Raw genomic sequence first — 20244 nt, 5'->3', positions numbered from 1 at the left:
CCGCCGAGCTCTCCTCAGGCCTAGCAGACGCCGCAGTACCCCCACTTCAGGCGCCCTGGCGGAAACGGCGGCCCGGTCGCCCGAGCTCACGGTAGCATCCGGGTCCCCCGCGCCTCGCCCAATCGAGGGCCCCGTCCCTTCACACCCTCCTGTTTCCCCGCCCCCCCGCGCCGCCAATCCCCGACCAGCTCTCAGCCGAACGTGCTGGCCTGGGAGTGAAGGCGCGCGCCGGCCAATGAAGTCTCGCTTCCCGTTTGAAGTCTCCAGTGGGCGGGCGTCGGAGGCGGGCTCTGCTAGCCAGGAGGTTCGGTTGCGCCTGTGCCATGGACTCAGCCGCCCGGTGATATTGACAATAGGAGAGAGAAAGGGGCATTGACGGGGACCCTGCGCGGGTAGCGAACGGCGGCTCTGGCAGCGGCGGCTCAGGCGGCTCCAACTCTTCCTCCCGACTCCCGCGCTTGCTGCCGCTGCAAATCCAGGCTTCCTCCCTCCTCCCCCTCCCCGCGTCGCCGCCGCCGCCGCCGCCGCCACCACCGCCGCCGGGTCCGGTGCAACGAGCAGAGGCGCCGCCCGCCGGGAATGTGAACGAAGAGCCACCGGCCGCGCCGCAACCGGGTCGGTGCCGATTTGATGGGACGGGCCCGCGGGGGAGGCTCGTGAGGCCGCCGCTGCCACTGCCGGAGCGCTGAGGTTAGGGGCCAGCCGAGAGGCCTAGAAACACTGCCGCTACCGCGGAACCGGAGGGACGTCGCCCCGGACGGCCGTAGTAGCCCGGGGCTCTCCGCCGCTGCCTGGACCTCCCCCCGTGCGTCCCGGGCCGTCGCCCGCCCCCGCCGCGGCCCCTAGCTCGCAGCCCACTCCGCGCAGCCACAGATCATCTTCCGATTCTTTCCCAGGAGCTTCAAGGTAACTTCAGCTTCGGGTCCCGCGGCTTGCCTCCCGGGGAACCCGCGGAGCGGCGGGCTCGGGAAGGCCGGGCCCAGGCAGCTGAGGGGTGCGGCGGGGTGGGGGGAGCGGGAGCAAGCGCCCGGCCCACTTGTCTGATCTACCTGCAGAGGCTTTGGAGGCCAGCACCTCTCTTCTCCTCGGCCTCGCCGGCTCCTTTTCCTCCCTCTTTTGAGGCGTTTTCTTGCCCCCCCCCCGGCGGGGGCGGGGGAGCAGGGAGGAAGATTCCGTGGCCGCGCAGCTTCTCCAGGGCTTGGGGTTTATGTGAACATACCTGCAGACAAACAGGCCACTTCCCTGTTTTCATACCTCCCCCTTGGAAAAGCCCCAGTAGTGTGCTCTTTAGAGAATGCTAACGCTTTGGGTGCAGTGGCCCAGGTGAAACCTGTTTCCCTGGGCTTTGCAGGGACCCCGCTGTTACCATCATTTCTGCAATGCTTTGAGTTGAGATCCTTGACATTTTATTCAGAGCTGCGCGCATAAGAGGCAAATGATGAAAAAGAAAGCTGCCTATAGATCATCGTTAGAGATGAGAGAAGAGAAATAGAGACAGAATGAGGGATGGGGGGAACGAGGCTTACAGAAATCTGTGTTGCTAGGGTTAGAGTGAAATCTAAATAATTCCCAGATGAAATTGTAATATTCGTCCCTAAATTTACAGCATACCAGTGCGATGTGGAACTTCTTGCTGAGGTCTGACATTTTCGATAGTATTTATAATTTATTATTCCGTTTTTTATATGTCACATTATATTTCAAGCCAAATTAGAGTTAAAAGAAAATAACTTTCTAATGAAAGAATCACGAAGTCCTCAAAATCCCAAATTAACCTTAATATTGTCCTCCCCTCTCCAAAGTCTATGCTATTTTAGTTGAATCCAGGTAATGCAGATGACTGTTTAATCATAACACATTGGGAAGGCAGCTATCTTACTCTTTGTGGAAGTTAAAAAAAAGCATTTGTCTTAGGTGTCGGTATGACACTTGAGGAACTGAGCCTGAGCACTGCATCATATGCATTCTGTCGATCTTGTCTGCCATTAATCTTGCATGGAGCCTCAGTAGCACCTGAATGGTACTGGCGTCTGTTTAGTTTGGTGAAGGAGTCTAAGCTCAATGCTTGGGACTTTTAGCATCTGTCCTTCCTTTGAATAATTTCGAAGATTAAATAATTGCAGAATGATATTCAGTCAGTTCTGTTGGTTTCATGTAGCACAATATTTGAACTTAAACTCAACTTCATCTTGGGAGGCTGTGAAGTTATGTTTTCAGTTCAACTTTGCATTGGAGTTTATCTTAGTTTTGTTTATCAAACTTTAATAACTTAAGATGGCTTTATTTAAAAAATTTGAAATAGTTGTAATCGTGCCTTTTGTGCGTTCTCATTCAAGTAATCTAGCCTGTCCTCATGTGCAAGGTGGTGGCTTGTAACAGCAAGCACAGCATGGCACATTGCACCAAAAGTCCTGCTTAGATGGTGCCAGTAGGATTATACTTAGAGTAATCATGGTGCTGTCGGATACTGAGGTGGCTCCGCTCATTTTTTTTTTTTTTTACCTGAGGCAGGATCTCCTCCCACTGTGTGTCCCAGGGTTGGAGTCAAGCTGTTTAGGCTGGCCTTGAACTCATGACCTTTCCTGCTTTTGAGTGCTGTTACCCGCTACTATACCTGGCTTCATTTGTTTAGATTCTTGAAGTGCAAAAGGGTTTTAGCCCATTCATAATATTAAATTTGTCAGGAAAATGTTTCTGTGGACTTTTTCCAGCTTCAGAATCGCTCCAAAATGACTTCAGGAATCCCAAGATGGGAAGAGCTGTGCAATTAAAATGGGCAGACAATATAGAGACTTGAGGTCCAGGAAGACATTTTTTTAATGCTAATAATGGAGTGGTGATACATTAGAGTTCTGATTTTGTTTAATGGTAGCCACGTTATTTATTTCCCCTTGACAAGATTTTTCTTTTTTGTTTTTTTGAAACAGGTTTGTGTGTGTGTGTGTGTATGTGTGTGTATCCCTGGCTGTCTTGGAACTCACTCTGTAGACCAGGCTGACCTCTACCTGCCTCTGCCTCCTGAGTGCTGGGATTAAAGTCGTGTGTCACCACTGCCCGGCAGCAGCAAGACTTCTCTTAATTGATTTTTTTATTTTTTGGTACATATTCCTATTTTCACGAATATTGTATATGGGACTTTTAAGATGTGTATAACTCACATGAATACTTTCACCATGGGCTCATGTTCATGTTTCCTCTTTCTCTTCAGTAGGGATATGTCCTCAGCACCAACTACTCCTCCATCAGTGGATAAAGTAGACGGATTTTCTCGGAAGTCCGTCAGAAAAGCCAGACAGAAGAGGTCGCAAAGCTCCTCCCAGTTCAGGTCTCAAGGCAAGCCCATTGAGCTCACGCCTCTGCCACTGCTGAAAGGTGAGACCCGTGAGTGGGCGCCACTGTCTTACCTTCCTCACCCACCAGTGTCTTCAGAGTGTTTCACATCTGTGCACTTATTTACGTGTTGTACTGTGAAGGGGAGAGAGAGAGGTTTCAGACCCACAAGTTCCTGGATGTGACCAGGTCTACCCAATCTCCTTAGTAAAGGGTTTATCTGAAGAGACTTATCATCCTATAGGTGAATTCTTGAATTAAGCTGGAAAACTAAATGGCAGAAATGTCGTTTTTCCCCCTCCCAACATTGGTGTTTGTGTGTGTGTGTGTGTGTACTTGAACATTATGCACATGTGACAATCAGAGGACAGTTGGTGGGAGTTGGTTCTCTCCTTCCACCACGTGGGTTTCAGGAATAACTCAGGTGGTTCTGTTTGACAGCAAGGGCCTTTATGTGCTGAACAGTCTCATTGACTCTATCTGGTTTGAAATTCTTGATTTGCTTATTGATATGTATTAATTGCACTTTGGAAAGTAGACCCAGTAAAAAAGATACTAACTTGCATTAAAAGAAGTGGAGTTTGGAAATACTGAATTTTAAATTTTAAAGATTTAAGAAAGTAGAGCTTATAACTAATAACATGCATATATTTGTATTTTTACTTAGTACAAATATAAGCTTATAGTGATCATATTTGTGTGAGACTTTAATTTTTACAGTACATTTAGTGCAAGGGTTTTCATTTTTTTGGACACAGTTTTATGTAGCCAAGGTTGCTTTGAACCTGTGGCTTTTGCCTTAAAACTGGCTTTGAGATGCTGCTCTTTTTGCCTTTACTTCCCAGGTGCTGGGATTAGAGCTATGCACTGCCAGGCCTGTCTAAAAGGGAGGTTTGGATGTGAGCGCTAATTTTTTTTTTCTTTCTGAATAATACCTTTTATTTTTTAATTTTGTTACGTGGTTACTCTGTCCATTTTAATTTTAATCTGTTTGCTTCATGTTGGTGAAAAGGAATTATTTGAAATGTATCATATCAATAGCTGGTATAGTGTAGAAATATCTTTTTGAAGATGACTTTTTGTCTTAAGTATTTAAGGATAAGGAAGAAGGAGGCACGAACAATATAAAGGACTTTAGTAGCTCAGAGGAAACAAGACAGCTTGGATAGTGCATACTGCCCCCCCCCCCACCTTCCCCTGTGCCCCTGATTTTTCCTCCTGATTTTTGAGACAGTCTTGAATGTAACAGGGTAGCCTGCACCTCACAGTATAGACCAGGTTGGCCTTGAATTTGCAATGATCTTACTGCTCCTCTCTTGAATGCTGAGTTCACAGATGTGTGCCATCACACCTGGCCAAAATGCATACTTATTTCTGTAGAAGTGTGTGGACTCAGAACGTACAAGAACAGCTGATGTGGTCATCATTTGTAGCTGAGGGTGTTTCAGGTGTCTGATTTTCCTATGGGAACACTTGCCTTATCTTTTTCTTTTTTCTTTTTTCTTGAGACAGAGTTTCTCTGTATATATAACCCTATATATTCTGATCATTCTGTAGACCAGGTTAGCCTCAAACTCAGGTTCACCTGCCTCTGTCTCCCTAGTACTGGGATCAAAGGCGTGTACCACTGGGGACACTTTCTCTTAAGAGGGGAAATTCATAAATAAGATCCCAATGTTTGTACTTGAAAATGGTAGAAACTATATTAATGCTGATTTTTGGAAGGACGGTGTGTGGGGTTAGAAAGGTACATAGTGGTAGGACTCTTGCCTAGCGCTCCTGAGACCTTGGGTTTGATCTGCAGCACCAAGAAAGGGGAAAGGCTGATCTGCCGGCCAAGTAGGAAAGAGGAGCTCTTGATAGGTTCTGAGGGAGAGAACACTCCCTCTCTCCTTCCCTCCCCGGTTTGTGCTCCCTCTCTTTCTCCCTCTCCCCCCCTCCCCCTCCCCGCCCCCCCTCCAGGGTCTGACTGTAGCTGGTCTGAAACTCAGAGAGATTGCCTTTGCCTGTCTGCCTTCCAAGTATTTGTCTCCACATCTGGGTAGAAGATTTTTGGCTTAAGATTTTGCTAGTTAAAAATAAGAGGGGCTAGAGAGATGGCTCAGTGATTAAGAGCACTGACTGCTCTTCCAGAGGTCCCGAGTTCAGTTCCCAGCAACCACATGGTGACTCACAACCATCTGTAATGAGATCTGATGCACTCTTCTGGTGTGTCTGAAGTCAGCTACAGTATGTGTATATATATATATATATACATACACACACACACACACACACACACATATATATAAAATAAATGTTTTAATAAAAATTAGAATAGTTTGTATAAAGTTATAGGACAAATATGAAGAAAAATTCTAGGGAATAAGTACAAAGGTTAGGAGACATACTCTTAACTTTCTTAATCTGAAGTAGATATAGAATAGTTGTTGATGTCTGTGTTTACTTCCAGCAAGTCCAGATCAAACATTTAGGTTTAGAGAGAATCACTCCATTCATTCTGTTAGGCTCATGTAGTCACTTGAATTAACTGTACGTTCATGGAAAGATGGAAAGAGGCTTATGGGAGAAAAATCTGAGCACACGTCTTATCTTACCTGCTTTCTTCCCGCTGTGATTATGCACAATTGAAATAGACACAGGATGTTCCATTAACTAGTCTTGGGATTAGAAGTTTGCACCACTAGGCTTGGCTCATTAACCTTTTTTAAGGTTTCAATTCAGTGGCAGGAAGTCCGTTCCCATTGTTGAGTCTCTATTACAACCATTCATCTACCATCTTTTCACACTCTCTATGCCCCTCTGTCACCTCTCAGCCCCCAACAACTCCATCTTTAGTAGCTCAGAGGGAAGCAGACAACCTGGGTACTAGTACAGATGTCCATTCCTCACTTCCTCCCTTCATCTCTTCCTCTTACTTTTTCCCCTGGTTTTTGAGACAGTCTTGTTTTATAGTCTTGGCTAGCCTGGAACTAACAGTATAGACCAGACTGAGCGTTTTATTCTCTTTCAGACCGAGCAATATTTCTGTTAGTTTTTGTTTTTGTTGTTTTTGTTTTTCGAGACAGGGTTTCTCTGTATAGCCCTGGCTGTCCTGGAACTCACTTTGTAGACCAGGCTGGCCTCGAACTCAGAAATTCACCTGCCTCTGCCTCCCAAGTGCTGGGATTACAGATGTGCGCCACCACCGCCCAGCTCAGACTGAGCAATATTTCTATGTATCACATACTGTTTATCATTCATTCATTCACTCACTCACTCACTCACTTACTCACTCACTCCATTCATTCATTCATTCGTTCGTTCGTTCATTCATTCATTTTAGCTGTTGGGAATAATGCAAGCATGAGTGTGTTAGGTGTCTGTTGGAAGACTCCGCTTTTCTTTTGGGCACATACATAGAGATAGAATTGCTGGCTCATGTGTTTAGGGTTTGAAGCCTTGCTATGTAGTTCTCTTTAGGAGCTGTGTTTTCATTCTCAGTTTACAGGAGTTCTGATTTGTCCACATCTCACCAGTGAATACCGCCCCCTTTACTAGCATCACCAGGGCTGTGACACTGTTCTGATGTGCATTTATCTTCTACTTAGTGATGTCAAGTTCCTTTATGAGATTATTGGACAAATACATAGGTTTGGTTTTTTTTTTTTTTTTTTTTTTCTTTTTCATGTTGGGGGTTGAACCCGTGCTAGGTAGGTGCTCTTGATACTGAGCTACATTTACTCAGCTCCTTTGTCTGAATTTTTAAAGTTATGTCTGGTAGCATTAAAACTTTTCTAAGAATAGGTTTTGTACACTTGCATATTTTATCAGCAGAGGAGAATTAGAGAGCAACTGGACCAGACACTACTCACAAATCCAGTTTCGGACAGCTTGACAGTGATTGTTGCGTAGTTCATGTGATGTGGGGGCATGGTCTAACAAGGGTTTTATACGTAGGTTCAGTGTCTCTCTGGAGAACGGCAGAGAGGAGTAGAGTCGGGTGCAGATGTGAGAAGTGTGTGCCTGGTTTCTGCAGTGACTGAGGAACTTCCGTGGCTCCTGTGCTCCGCACCCTGCATTGGCTCACTTTTTTGCCTTGTATGTCCATTAACTTCTTAGGAAGTAGTTTACCTAACAGAAAACACATAAAGAAAATCTTCCTTTTCTAGTACTTTTTTTAAAGCATTATTTTAGGGAAAAATAGAATATGCCAAAATTAACTGTGTATAAATACTAAACAATAGAGAAGGCCCTAATTTTCTATAGCATTTCCCTGACTAATTCAGAAGGCTTGCTTGAATACAATATGCATTGTGATTAGATTTTGTGAATTTTGTTTTTAAGTTGTATTTTGATTGTGTGTATGTGAGTGTTTTGCCTGAATCAGTGTATGTATACCACATGGAAGGTCTGATTACTTGGAAAACTATAACAGAAAATGAAGAGAAAGTTCCTGGTTTGTCCCTCTTGTAATACTTGGTCTTTTGAAGCTTGTGTCCTTGGTGGCTTTTCTTTTTTTCTGTAGAACGCAAAAGTAGCATGTGCGCCTATGCGCATGTATACAGTGGCCTACTTTTTCCTCAGCTGTGTGAAATGATACGCTGACCTCTTAGACATTTGAATTTTCTCTATTTTTATACTTCTCGAAGTTTTTTGGAGGTTGCCTAAGACTTTTAAACCATAAGGACCCGTTTTACTGGTAAAGAAATCCCAGTAAAAGTTTAATGCCTATTTATTTACTTGCTTACTTACCTACCTACCTATCTACCTACTGATTTATCTATAATAAAGTCAAAATTTGTGCCAAGGTTTGAACTACATCATTAGTGGCACACACATGCCTATAATTGCAGCACTTGGGAGGCTGAGGCAGAGCTGTGAATTTGAGGGCAGTTTGGCCTATACTGTGAGACCCTGCTTCAAAAAACTACACAAAAAGAGGCCTCCTCCCACAGTTGATATGGATGCTCTTTGTACTCCTGGTTGGGCAAACTCAGAGTTTAGGCAAATCGGCAGTAGTGGTACTGCTTCATGCTTGGTTCCCCTCACTCACCTGTCCTGTCCTGTCCTGTCCTGTCCTGTCCTGTCCTGTCCCACACCTTTACTGCTTCCTTTCCTCCTCGGTAGGCCATTTACAAGTTTAGATTTGAATGACATAGTTTTGAAAAATTCTACCTCTCTGAAGAAGGGATTATAATGAAAGTGGTGTCATTATTTCTGGCTTCACAATTGTGTTTTAGAGCATTTTGCAGATACTTCAGACATTTCAAGAGCTATGGTAACTAGAGGCACCATTCTGTAGAAAAGAATTCTTTGTCTCTGTGGTAGAATATTTTCTAATGAAAGTATTTTAAATGGAACACTTTTTAAATGGAACCCAGGGGCTTGTGCATGCTAGGCAAGTGCTGTATCACTGAGCTGTGTCCCAGCTTCTAAAAATACCCCTTTTGCTTTTATTTATGTGTGTGGCTGTTTTGCCTGCATTTAAGTCTGTGCACCATGTGTGTGCAGTGCCCACAGAAACCAAAAGGGGGCATTGGAGTTTCTTGGACTGAAATTACAGGCAGTTGTGAGCTGCCATGTGGGTGTGGAGAAGAGAATCTAGGTCCTCTGTCTGGAAGAGCAGCTTTTTAACTCCTCAGCCATCTTTCCAGGCCCATAGAAACACTTATTTCTGTGTCTGTGATGTGTGTAAGTTAGATCACTCTCAACTGTATATATTAAGGTAGGGTCTTTCATTTAAGCTCAGAGCTCCCTGATTTGGCTAGTCTGGCTGGCTGGCTTGCTTCAGGGATCCCCTCTCTCTGCTTCCTGAGAGCCGGTAGGTATTTCAGGTGGGTTACCCACTTGCCTGGCTTTTATATGGGTGCTGGAGTTCTGGCAAGTGTTTTAGTCACTGAGCCATCTCTTTACCCCCTAAAAACACTTAAGCTTCAGTACCAAAGATGAAGCTTCCATTTTTATTTTTAGAGTGACAGCTTGTAAGAACTTCCAAATTACCATCTAGAGCTAGTTTTGTGCTTTCTAATGACTGGATTCTTTTATCTTCTACATCTACCTTGTAAAGTATAGAGTAGGATGTACAGTATAATTGCAGGTCTGGTAATGGGCTGGAACACTCAAGCGTTTTGTGAAAAGAACAGTTTTCTTAAGGCTGGTGTCCAGTATTGTGGCATTTCCATTGTACTTGCACACTGGACAGGGTGCTGTGCAAAAGGCTCTGCTAGGCTTTTGTTCTGTTTTGTCCTGGACAAGGGAGTTCCTTAAACCTCTCCTGGTTTCTAACATGAGGATGGCACAGCTCAGTGGGGTGCTGTGTCACTGAGTACTACCTGTTAGCTCCGAGCTGGCTTTTCAGAAGGCAGTCTGTGAGCAATGTCAATTTTAAGATGCTTTTCATGCAAAAACTTAAAATCAAGTTTTTCAAAATGATGGAACAAGAGCATAGTTTTACAGTTACAAAGTTTTTTCAACCTAAAAATTTAATTTCTGAATGTTTTGAATTTATTGAAATAGCTATTTTGAACGTCTTTGGACTTTTTACTTTATACTGTTATACTGGCATCTTGCCATGTTATTGAGAGTAAGCCTTTTTTTTTTTTAAGAAGATTTTGTTTTTTGTGCTCATGCATGTGTATGTATATGAGCGTGTGTACCATGAACTACGTGCGGAGGTCAGAGGACAGTTTGCGGTATTTGGTTTTCTCTTTCTACCGTGATATTGCACAGGTCGAACTGTGGTCCTCAGGCTTGGCAGCAAGCACTTTCACCCTTTAAGCCATATTGCCTGCCCCTCTTACCTGTTTCTAAGTGGGAGAATTTCAGAGTATTTCCAGGTTTTCAAAGGGATATCTGATAGAAGATAGAGTGAGAACCATTGGTCTGTTTGTGCCATAGATTGATGATTTGTGTTATTTACGTAGCTAAACTTGTGTGTGTGTTTGGTTTAAAAAAAAATAGCTGAGTTCTGCTGTGAGCTAAAAGAACATGTATAAGTTAACACACAGAACTAAAGCTGTTCTGTACCATTGGAGGCAGCACGGTAGTGTTTTTCTTTCAGGAAAGGAATGGTAAAGATTCTGTTTAAACCAAGTGTCAAACTGTATTTTCATGTGTGAAAGATTACACTCAATTTATTTGCTTTTAGGTAAGAGTGTTTTCTTTTTAGGTTTATTTTTAATTATATGCATGTGTGTATCTCTGTGAATGTATATGCACAAATATCAGAAGCCAGAAGAGGGTGTTCGACTCTATGAGGCTGGAATTTGAGAAAGGAGCTACTCAGTGTGCGTGTGGGGCCTGAATTCAGGTCCTCTGCAAGAACAGACAGCAAACACTCTTAACCAGTGAGCCCAAGTATTTACTTCTGTGGCATAGAGAATTATCACTCAGTTATGTAGGCTAAAAGTCAGGAAATGAGTATCCATGATTTATGGCTTAAAAGAGCACTAGCTTAGATTTCTACTCATTTCTATGGTGTCTGGTGAGCATAGGTTGAATATTCCTTTATTGAGCAGAAGTCTTTGAGATTGTGGAGTGTGGAAAGTTTGTGTCTATAGAGTCCCTTGAACACAGTGATTAAAGGGTATTGTCTCTTGCCTCCCTGTGCACTTGAAAAATCTGAGCATAACATTTATTTAAAGTTTATTTTACCCTTTATTAATAGGTCAGCAATTTAATTTTACTTTTTGGAAAAGTCCAGTTGTAAACTTTTTTTTGTTTTGTTTTTTTGTTTTTGTTTTTGTTTTTTCAAGACAAGGTTTCTCTGTGTAGCCCTGACTGTCCTGGAACTCACTCTGTAGACCAGGCTGGCCTCGAATTCAGAAATCCGCCTGCCTCTGCCTCCCAAGTGCTGGGATTAAAGGTGTGAGCCACCACTGCCTGGCCAGTTGTAAGCTTTTTATTGTAAATTAAAAATGAACATGGTGGTGCACACTTTTAATTGTAGCACTTTTTGGTCAGAGGCAGGCAGGTCTCTGAGTTTGAGGCCAGCCTGGTCTACAAAGTGAGTTCCTGGACAGCCAGGGCTGTTACACAGTGAAATCCTGAGTCAAACACCAAACCAAACCAAAAGAAGTTCTTGGGCTGGAGACATGGCTCAGTGTTTCAGCACCCATGTGGTGGCTCACAGCCATCCATAACTCTAATTCTAGGGGATCCAGTGCCCTCTTCTGACCATCATGTGGTCCACATGATGCACATATATACATGCAGGTGAAACACTCATATGTATAAAATAAATCTAAAAAGAAACTTAAAATTTTAACTTGGTTAAATAGGAAACAATTAAAAAACCTTTGAAAGTGAATTGAGGGAAAACAAATTTCAAAATGGTTACTATTGGAAAGAGACATGTTTAAGTAAAAATAATTAAAACCTTTTGTCTTGACACTGGAATCTCATGTTTATTTTTCTTCCTGGATGAGGGGATGGTAGAGATGGTGATCCAGCATTTCTGCGGCCTTGCCCTTCTCAGCATCCTGGCTGGATGTGTTCTCAGCGGTGGGCTGTATATTTTTGTCTATTTGCTGTTGGTGGTTTAAGGTTATCAGAGTGTCTACGTTAGAAATGTGATGCTAGGTAATTTTTCAGGAGCTGTTGACTTGGGTCTCATCTTGGTCTTCCTTATCTTCTTCATTACCACCTTCTCCAGGCTGTCTTTGGCATGGATGGTCCCCGCAGAATTGCAGACTATTCCCCTTTGTATATTCTGTCTCTCTGGTTTATTCGTTTTCCTGCAGCCTGGTTGTCAGCTTCTGCCGTCAATTCTCCCTTCACAAGAGGCTTGGGATACTGCGGTAGAGAGCCACAGAGGCAGCTTCTCTGCATACAGTAAGGTGGTAACCATCTTCTTGCATCCTTTGGGACGGCTCCCTCATTCTCTCTCCTACTTTCGTCATTCTAGTGCTGCTTCTGGAACCCTGTGCATGGGTAGAGTCTTCAGTGAGGTCACTGGCTTGAGCTGGACATGTGTGAGGGCCTGATTTGCTACATGGATATCTTCTTACTCTCAGTCAGTGATGGGAAACGCTAGCACTTTTATGGCCATATTATTTTCTGAGGTTATTCTTCTACACTGGCAGTATGGTAGACACATACCTGAAGCCAAAAAGAAAGCCTTAGCTTCATTCTGTTGATGAATGCTAAATATCTTCTTAAAAAAAATTAGGTCCTAAAACCTTTGACCCTGCCAGCAGGTGTTACCAGCATGAGGCTAGCAAGCCGCTGTTCCCGTGCTGCTGTCCGTGGTGTCATGCTCCCTGTGACCCAGCTGAGGGCTGGGCTGGTGGCTGCTAGGTTTTGGTCCTGTTGCTCACAGTTGGATGGTGGTGAATGGCTGTTTCTGAGATGTGACTATGGTAGGGTTCAGGGCTCTCTGGTCTACTTTTATTTCTGATGGAACACTGTGTAACTTTCATTCCTCCAAAATTGTTCTACTTGCCTGCTGTTGATCAGAAGTCCTAACATAAATAGTTGATTATTATACATTTTTTATGAGTTGTACTTGTTTTATAGTGTGATGAAAAGGACATGAGAAACATAGGAGACCATAGTTTACTGCCTGCTGTAATTAACCAGAAAGCTGGACTACTTACTGCAGATGTCACACAGCTTTAAGCAGATACTGGCATCTCTTGAGTTCATAGCAGGAGCAGTAGGAGGTGCATATGAAATTATAGTAATGCGGTATGGACTGTGGCTAATTTTATGTAGTTAGGATTTAATAATGGGCTTTCTCTCTCTAAATACAAGGTCTAATTATTCCAGTTTTTTTTTTTTTTTTTTTTTTTTTGGAATCCTGACTGGCCTTGAACTTGTGATCCTCCATCCCCTTCAGCTTCTTCAGTAATTGGGATTATGTGTGCACAACTGCATCTGGGTTAAGTACTGTATTTTTATGTGCTTTTATGTTTCTGGAGTTGTGAATGGCATCATGTATAATTTGTGCTTATGTTCCAAATTTTGACGGATGTTAACTTTGTATCGGATTTATGTATATTTTATGGTAGTGAGTGATAAAGAAGATGATGCTGTATTATATATTTTATGTACTCATGACATTTTTTCGTAAGTCTTGGTATCTCTAGGCTATGAATTTTTTTGCCTATTTTAAAAGTGTTACAAATTTCTCCCTTTTCCTTAAAAACATTCTACATGTAAAGTGGACATGTATAGCTTACATCCATGTTCTTCAAGGGTTAGCTGTATCTGAATGTCTAGAAGATTAGACCTAAGTCTAAACATAAATTTCTGTTGTTTCATTTATCTTATAGCATATGAATAATCTCAGATAATACTTAGAGAATACATGTATTTTGACTGCAACCAAAATGTTGTATAAAGTCAGGTGGAATTTCCTTTGTGACATCATGTTTTTGCCCCCAGATTTGTAGAATTTGCAGCAGTTTGAGTTTTAGAGTGTTTGGGTGCTGATACTTGCTCTCAGTTCTTCCCTTGCAGTTCCATCTAGTTGGGACCTTGTGCACTGTGCACAGTTTCAAAAGCTTCCTAGAATGGCAACGTTCCCTTGTGCAGATTTTTATTTTGAAGAGGAGAATTTGTTGCTTTTGCCAGGTTCTCACAGACTCGTCCCTTCAGTTCTTGCTCCCTTTCATTAGACAGATGTCTTGGCTTAGACTGATAAGTTGAGAGCTAGCCTTGGTATTTTGTTTTTGAGTGTTGTGTTAGTGCCATTTATGTTTACGTGTAAAACATTCTAAGCTACAAAAAGAATTAATAATTGCATGGATCTTTCTAGGCTGTCACTAAGACTGGTCATATAAATATTGAAGTACCAAGTGAATGAGCCGGTTCCTTTATATGTACAAATTTCTTCCTTGACTGCTTATCATTCTCTAAGTTTTAGCTCAAATGGGAACCTCTTTCAAGTTTTTTACCCTGTCTTCCCCCTTCTCTCCCATTCTTTTTGGAGTCTGTAGCTCAGGTTGGCTTCCAGCTTCTTATGTAGTTGAAGATGACCTTGAATTTCTTATCTATACCTTTTACATACTGGGATTATATGTTTTTCCACAGACTCATGTAGTTCTGGCCGTTGTTGAACCTCTGTTGATCCTATAGCCATAGCCTGGTGCTAGAATTGCTGCTGAGAGGCACCATGCCCACCATCTACCTTCCTATTCCTGTATTCTCTCCTCCAAGGTCTCTCTATGTATTCCTGGCTGTCCTGGAACTCACTTTGTAGATCAGGCTGACCTTGAACTCACAGGGATCTGCCTGCCTCAGCCTCCTGAGTGCTGAGATTAAAGGTGAGCACCACTACAGGCTTCCTAATATTTCTTATGATAAGAAAATTGATCTTTGTTACCTTGTTTGTTGTCTGTCTTCTTTCATAATTAAAATGTATAATTTTTGTTGTAGACCACTTATTTCCATCAATTGCTGTTAAGAGACTTATACATAGTTGACATTCAGTAACTATTTCTTAGTAATAGTAAACATGGTTAGTTGATGCATTGGTTGACAAATTGTTTGATAAAATAATAGTAAGATTGATACTTGTTTTTTTTTCTGAAATAGTGAAGTTTAAAAAAAGCTAGTTTTGCCTGGCGTGGTGGCGCACGCCTTTAATCCCAGCACTTGGGAGGCAGAGGCAGGCGGATTTCTGAGTTCAAGGCCAGCCTGGTCTACAAAGTGAGTTCCAGGACAGCCAGGGATACACAGAGAAACCCTGTCTGGAAAAGCCAAAAAAAAAAAAAAAAAAAAAAGCTAGTTTTAATATAGATAAGATTTTAATGCAAATTTTATTTTATTCATGATACCAAAACTAAATCTATTTGATGAAACTTTTTAGGGTTTTAAAAAAGATTTATAGGCAGTGGTGGCGTATGCCTTTAATCCTAGCACTTAGGAGGCAGAGGCAGGCAGATCTCTAAGTTCGAGGCCAGCCTGGTCTACAGAGTGAGCTCCAGGACAGCCAAGCCAGAGAAACCCTGTTTGGAAAACAAAAAACAAACGACAAAAAAAAGTACTTACATATAATAAATAAATAAATAAATAAATCTTAAAAAAATATATTTTACTTTATGTATATAAGTATTTTGCCTACATGTATGTATGTATGTATATGCACCATGTGTTTTGTGCCCATGGAGATCCGAAGATGGTACTCCATTCTGTAGAAGTGGAGTTAGAGATGGTTGTGAGCTGTCAGGTGGTTACTGGGACCTGAGCCTGGGTCCTCTGCAACAGTTCTTAACCATTGAACCACCTTTCTAGCCTTGGAACCTTTTTATTAATAGTTTGGTTTTTGTTGTTATTTTATTTGTTTGTACAAAGAGGCTGGTGTTTGCTAGTCAGAATCACCATACTTTGTTCTTATGGCTTGTGGAGAACAGCATAGCCATATGCTATGATGGGCTTTTGAAATGATTTCCATATGGTCAAATTTCCTCATTCATAAAACTTACATTTTCTATTCATACTGACATTAGAAATTAAAAATTTTAATGCTTATAAAAGACCAGTAAAAACTTTGGATGAGCCGGGCGTGGTGGCGCATGCCTTTAATCCCAGCACTTGCGAGGCAGAGGCAGGTGGATTTCTGAGTTCGAGGCCAGCCTGGTCTACAAAGTGAGTTCCAGGACAGTCAGGGCTATACAGAGAAACCCTGTCTCGAAAAACCAAAAAAAAAAAAAAAAACTTTGGATGATTCTAATTAAGATTTTGTTTCAATATTTTATCATTGAAGATTTCTTTTTCTTTATGAATTATGAGATTTTTTTTTTTTTTTTTTTTTTTTTTTTTTTTTCCGAGAAACAGTTTCTCTGTATCGCCCTGGCTGTCCTGGAACTCACTTTGTAGACCAGGCTGGCCTCAAGCTCAGAAATCTGCCTGCCTCTGCCTCCCGAGTGCTGGAATTAAAGACGTGCGCCACCATGCCCGGCGAGTTATGGGATCTTATTTTCATGTTACAGTAGACCTAAGCATGCAATGAAAAACCTTCCTTGAAAAAATATAATTTATGTGCTTTATTTAAGTTAGTAAGAGGCTTCCCTCCAGTAAGATTGTAGGTAAGGGGGTGGCATGCACTTGGAAATCTGGGTCTATTTCTTGCTGGTATTTCACCTTTTCTACTTTGAAATGGAAGAGTAATAGGACCTACTTGATAGAGTCTGATTAAATATCCAGAAGTATTTGGCTCAGGAAGGGCTGGGCATCCTGTAGAAATGGAAGAATATTAATAGTTGTAATTATCAGAAAAACTGCAATGGGAAAATACTTTTTAGTGTTTTTTTAGTTGACATTTAGTCCTTTACACATTACACGAATATTCCCATTTAAGGATGGGAACAGTGGAACAGGTAGAGCTGTGAGAGTTAGGCTTAGGAGCTGATTCTGTCGGAGTAATTGTTACTAATGCCAGCTTCAGACAGACTGCGGTGAGGTCAGCACACAGAGGGGGTCAGAGTTACCGTCCAGGGCAATTCCGTTTATACACAGGTCGGAGGCGGAGTTATTGATGGGCACATGAATTTTAGTAATTAGTTGTCTACCAGGGCAGGTTCTCAAACTTACCTTGATAGTCGCTTACTCTAGTCAGTAAAGTAGAGCTCGCTCTGTATTTGGACTTTTAGACGAATTTATAGACGTGCAAGTACACAGACACAGGCCTTTAGGAAGAGGGGATACTTGAAGACTCACACACCTACGAATTTAGCAGCACTTAAGCTTTGCACTCCTCTGTCTCTGGCCTGTCCGCCATCGTGAACTTGGCTGGAACACTGCTTTGTCAACTTGTTAGAGAGGGGGCGGTTAGTTCTGGGAGTCCAGGCTTCTCAGGCTCCAATGCCTTCTCTATTATAGCCATTAATAAATGAAGCCAGGTGAGACCTGGGGCTAATAAGATGTTGCTTGTACTGTTTTCAGGGATTACAGGAGCAGGAAAAGCAGGGCTTGGCCAGCTTTAGCACTTTAGAGTGGTGGGGAAGCCTAGGTCAGGAATTCAGGAGTTGGAAGAAGGCCAAGTAGGAAACCAAGGTGAGTTGCTCTGTTTTAGAGAAGGTGTGTTGGCCATAGGGAGGAAGGCTTGGCACACTAGGAGTAGTTTGCTCTAACACTCAACTTCGCTTTCTTTGGGTAACAACCTGATTGTAGGAAAGGGCTTGGGTTCAAGTCTAGATGGTAATTTAGTTTGCTGAAATAAGTTATTGGAACTTGAAATTTTGAACTTTTGTGGAACACAATGCATTTTTCAGTGTTTTCAGGGCTGACCATTTGGTACTAGACAACCAATTACTTCCTTCGGGAAGATCACCTCTCTCAGCTTTCCTCAGTTTCTTCCACTTCCTTGTAGGGTTGAGGCCTCCTGGATTAATTAGTGCTAAAAAAAGAAAAAAGAAAGAAAAAGAAAAAAAAATTGTGCTTTTCCCCAGGGCGCAGTGACACATTGTTGTAAGTACTTTCAGCACTTGGGAGGATGAGGCTGAAGAACTAGGAGGTCAAGGCCACTCTTTGCTACAAAGTGAATTCCTGTCCATCCTGAACTGCAGGACAGGAGACTCTGAAGAGTCAAAGAATAAGTGGCTGGAGAGATGGCTCCAAGCACACTTGCTGTTCTTGGAGAGGATCTAAGTCTGGGTCCCAGCATCCACATTGTCTTACAGTCATCTGGTGTTCTCTGCTGGCCTCTGCAGTAAATAAAAGAAAAAAGCAAATCTTAAAAAAGTTCACCGTGATCTGTCCTGTCAACATGAATTTAGAATACGTTTGTTCATGTCGTTTTAATTAATTAAACTTTTAATTATTTATTTAGAGTTTGGTGGAGTTTGTGTCCTCACCATGTCTATGGAGGTGAGAGGTGAGTGGTGTGGAGCTGAGCTTCGCCCTCCACCTTTATGCTGGATTGAACTCAGGCGATTAGGCTGGCAAGTGCTTTCCTTCTGAGCCATCTCATTGGCTTTCTTTTGTTTGCTTCTTGAGATGTTTTATTCTACATCGCAGTCTGGCCTTACAGACTTAGTGCTGAGATGGCAGGCATGTAGCACCATGCCTGATTATTATGTCCTATGGATTTTAGTGCTCACCTTCCAGCTTTGGGGTTGTGCTGGTTAGTTCTGGCAACCTGACACAAGCTAGAGTCATCTGGGGAGAGGGAACCTTAATTGAGAAAATACCTCCATCAGACTGTCCTGTAGAGTAAGTCTGTGTGTCACTGTGGGCACTGCCACATCTGGGCAGGTGGCCCTGGGTTGTATAAGAAAGCAGATTGAGCAAGCCATGAAGAGCAACCAGCAAATATGTTCTTCCATGGATTCTGCTTCAGCTCCTGCCTCCCAGTTTCAGCCTCGAGTTTCTGTCCTGACTTCTTCTCTCAGTGATGCGTTAGATAGAGCCTGCAAGCCAAGTAAGCTCTCTGTCCTCACAAGTTGCTTTTGGTTATGGTGCTTTATCCCAGCAACAGAACAAACTAGGATAGGGACTCAGTTTTAGGTTTTAGATAGCTCTAACGCTGTGCTGTTTGTGGTGCCGTGGTGGCCCGGCATCTTACACACATGCCTGGTAAGCACCCTGCCCTGGAGCTTTCTACCGTCTCCGCATCATCATGTGCTCAGAGTCATTCAAAACTCATCCTAACAGACCCATCCAAAAGTCCTGCTGGTTGTCCTGATGGCTTATCACTTAGAGCTAATATGTGACAGTGGCTTCTAGACAGGACACAACCGTAGTACTTGCAGGCTCACTGAACATGTTGTCTGTGTGTGACCTGTACAAGATTGGGCTTGTCAACATTCCATTATATGCGGGGAGGAGCTCCTGAGGGGCCTCCCTAGTGGGTTATGGGCAGTTAGTTAGTGGTTGTTGGGAGGGGCGTGTCAGTGGTGAAGCCACTGATAAAGTTGCTGGAGCTCTAGTAAAATGCCCCACGGATGTTCATGCAAACAGCCAAAACATCTGTAACTTTTCCAGTGTGTAGATAGATCCCTATTGTAGCACTTGGCTGCTGAGAAAATACGACTTAGAGTTAGTTCTGTAAGACTGTTGTATGGAGCTATACATATACATATATATATGTATTGTATTTAGATTAGGATTTGTGGTGTTCAAGCAAGTTCAGCTAAACTGGAATTTAAGGTTTTCTGGTTTAGTGGAGGATTCTTGGAATGGGATGCTCTAGACACTTTAAGAGTATTTAAATTTTTACCCATGTTGTTCACTTGTTGTGTGCATACACATGCCATGACACACATGTAGAAATGAGATGACAATTTGTAGGAGTAGATTTCTCTCTTTTCACTTTGTGTGTTCTGGCTGTTTGGGTGGTCAGGCTTGGTAGCATGTGCTTTTGCCCACTAAGACATTCTGCTCACTACATACGTTTGTCTTAGCAATGCTAGACTGTACTTAGATTCTTGAACTGAGGTGAGGCTTCCCTGAAGCAGGTTTTAAAAGTTTTGTCAAAATACATGCTTGCCATACTGCCAGAGTTTGCATAGTGACCTCACTAACTCACTTCTTTCTGAGACCTTACCTTCTCATTGAAATACTTTAATGGACTGTGGAATTCAACTCATTCATTTAAAATATTGTGTTGAGTCCTATGATGGACTGGACATTGTTCTGGAAATGCAGTGGTAAGCAAAACAGCACGGGTCTTTGCTCTTGCAAGTGATCTATAATGATTAGTTCAAACAGAACTCTGACAGTGATGAGTTCTATTGGAAAACAAAGGGGCTTCTTGGAGGAAGTAAAGTTTATGCCGAGCTTTAAAGATGGAGGTAGATTTTGAGATTCTTTTCCTTTGAGATAGGATCTCATAATTTACAATGATGCAGAAGCTGGTCTTGAACTTCGATCCTCTTGCCTCCACTCCTAACTGTTGGGATTATAGTCATATATTACCACACCAGGCTGGGATTTTTCTTCTGAAAATGCCATTAGGAACAGAAATCACATTGGCGAAATTATTAAAGG

The 20244-nt window shown here is 42.6% G+C and overlaps 1 protein-coding gene across 3 annotated transcripts in view; it reads left to right on the top strand.

Annotated features, from left to right (window-relative positions):
- The first annotated feature begins 303 nt into the window (after window positions 1–303).
- The window catches only part of Ppp2r5e (protein phosphatase 2, regulatory subunit B', epsilon), a 146775-nt gene continuing 126834 nt past the window's right edge, over window positions 304–20244 (top strand). The window contains exons 1-2 of one of the 3 annotated variants that reach the window (XM_006515926.3): window positions 304–906; window positions 3209–3372. In XM_006515926.3, coding sequence (XP_006515989.1) covers window positions 3216–3372 — 157 coding nt within the window. In that variant the 5' untranslated portion in view covers window positions 304–906; window positions 3209–3215. The remainder of the gene's footprint in view (window positions 907–3208; window positions 3373–20244) is intronic. The other 2 variants (NM_012024.3, XM_006515925.3) reach the window with 2 other exon arrangements.

Source organism: Mus musculus, chromosome 12 (genome assembly GCF_000001635.26).
Source record: "Mus musculus strain C57BL/6J chromosome 12, GRCm38.p6 C57BL/6J".
Taxonomy (NCBI): domain Eukaryota; kingdom Metazoa; phylum Chordata; class Mammalia; order Rodentia; family Muridae; genus Mus; species Mus musculus.
Note: the sequence above shows the minus strand (reverse complement) of the source record. Positions and strands in the feature narration are given on the sequence as shown.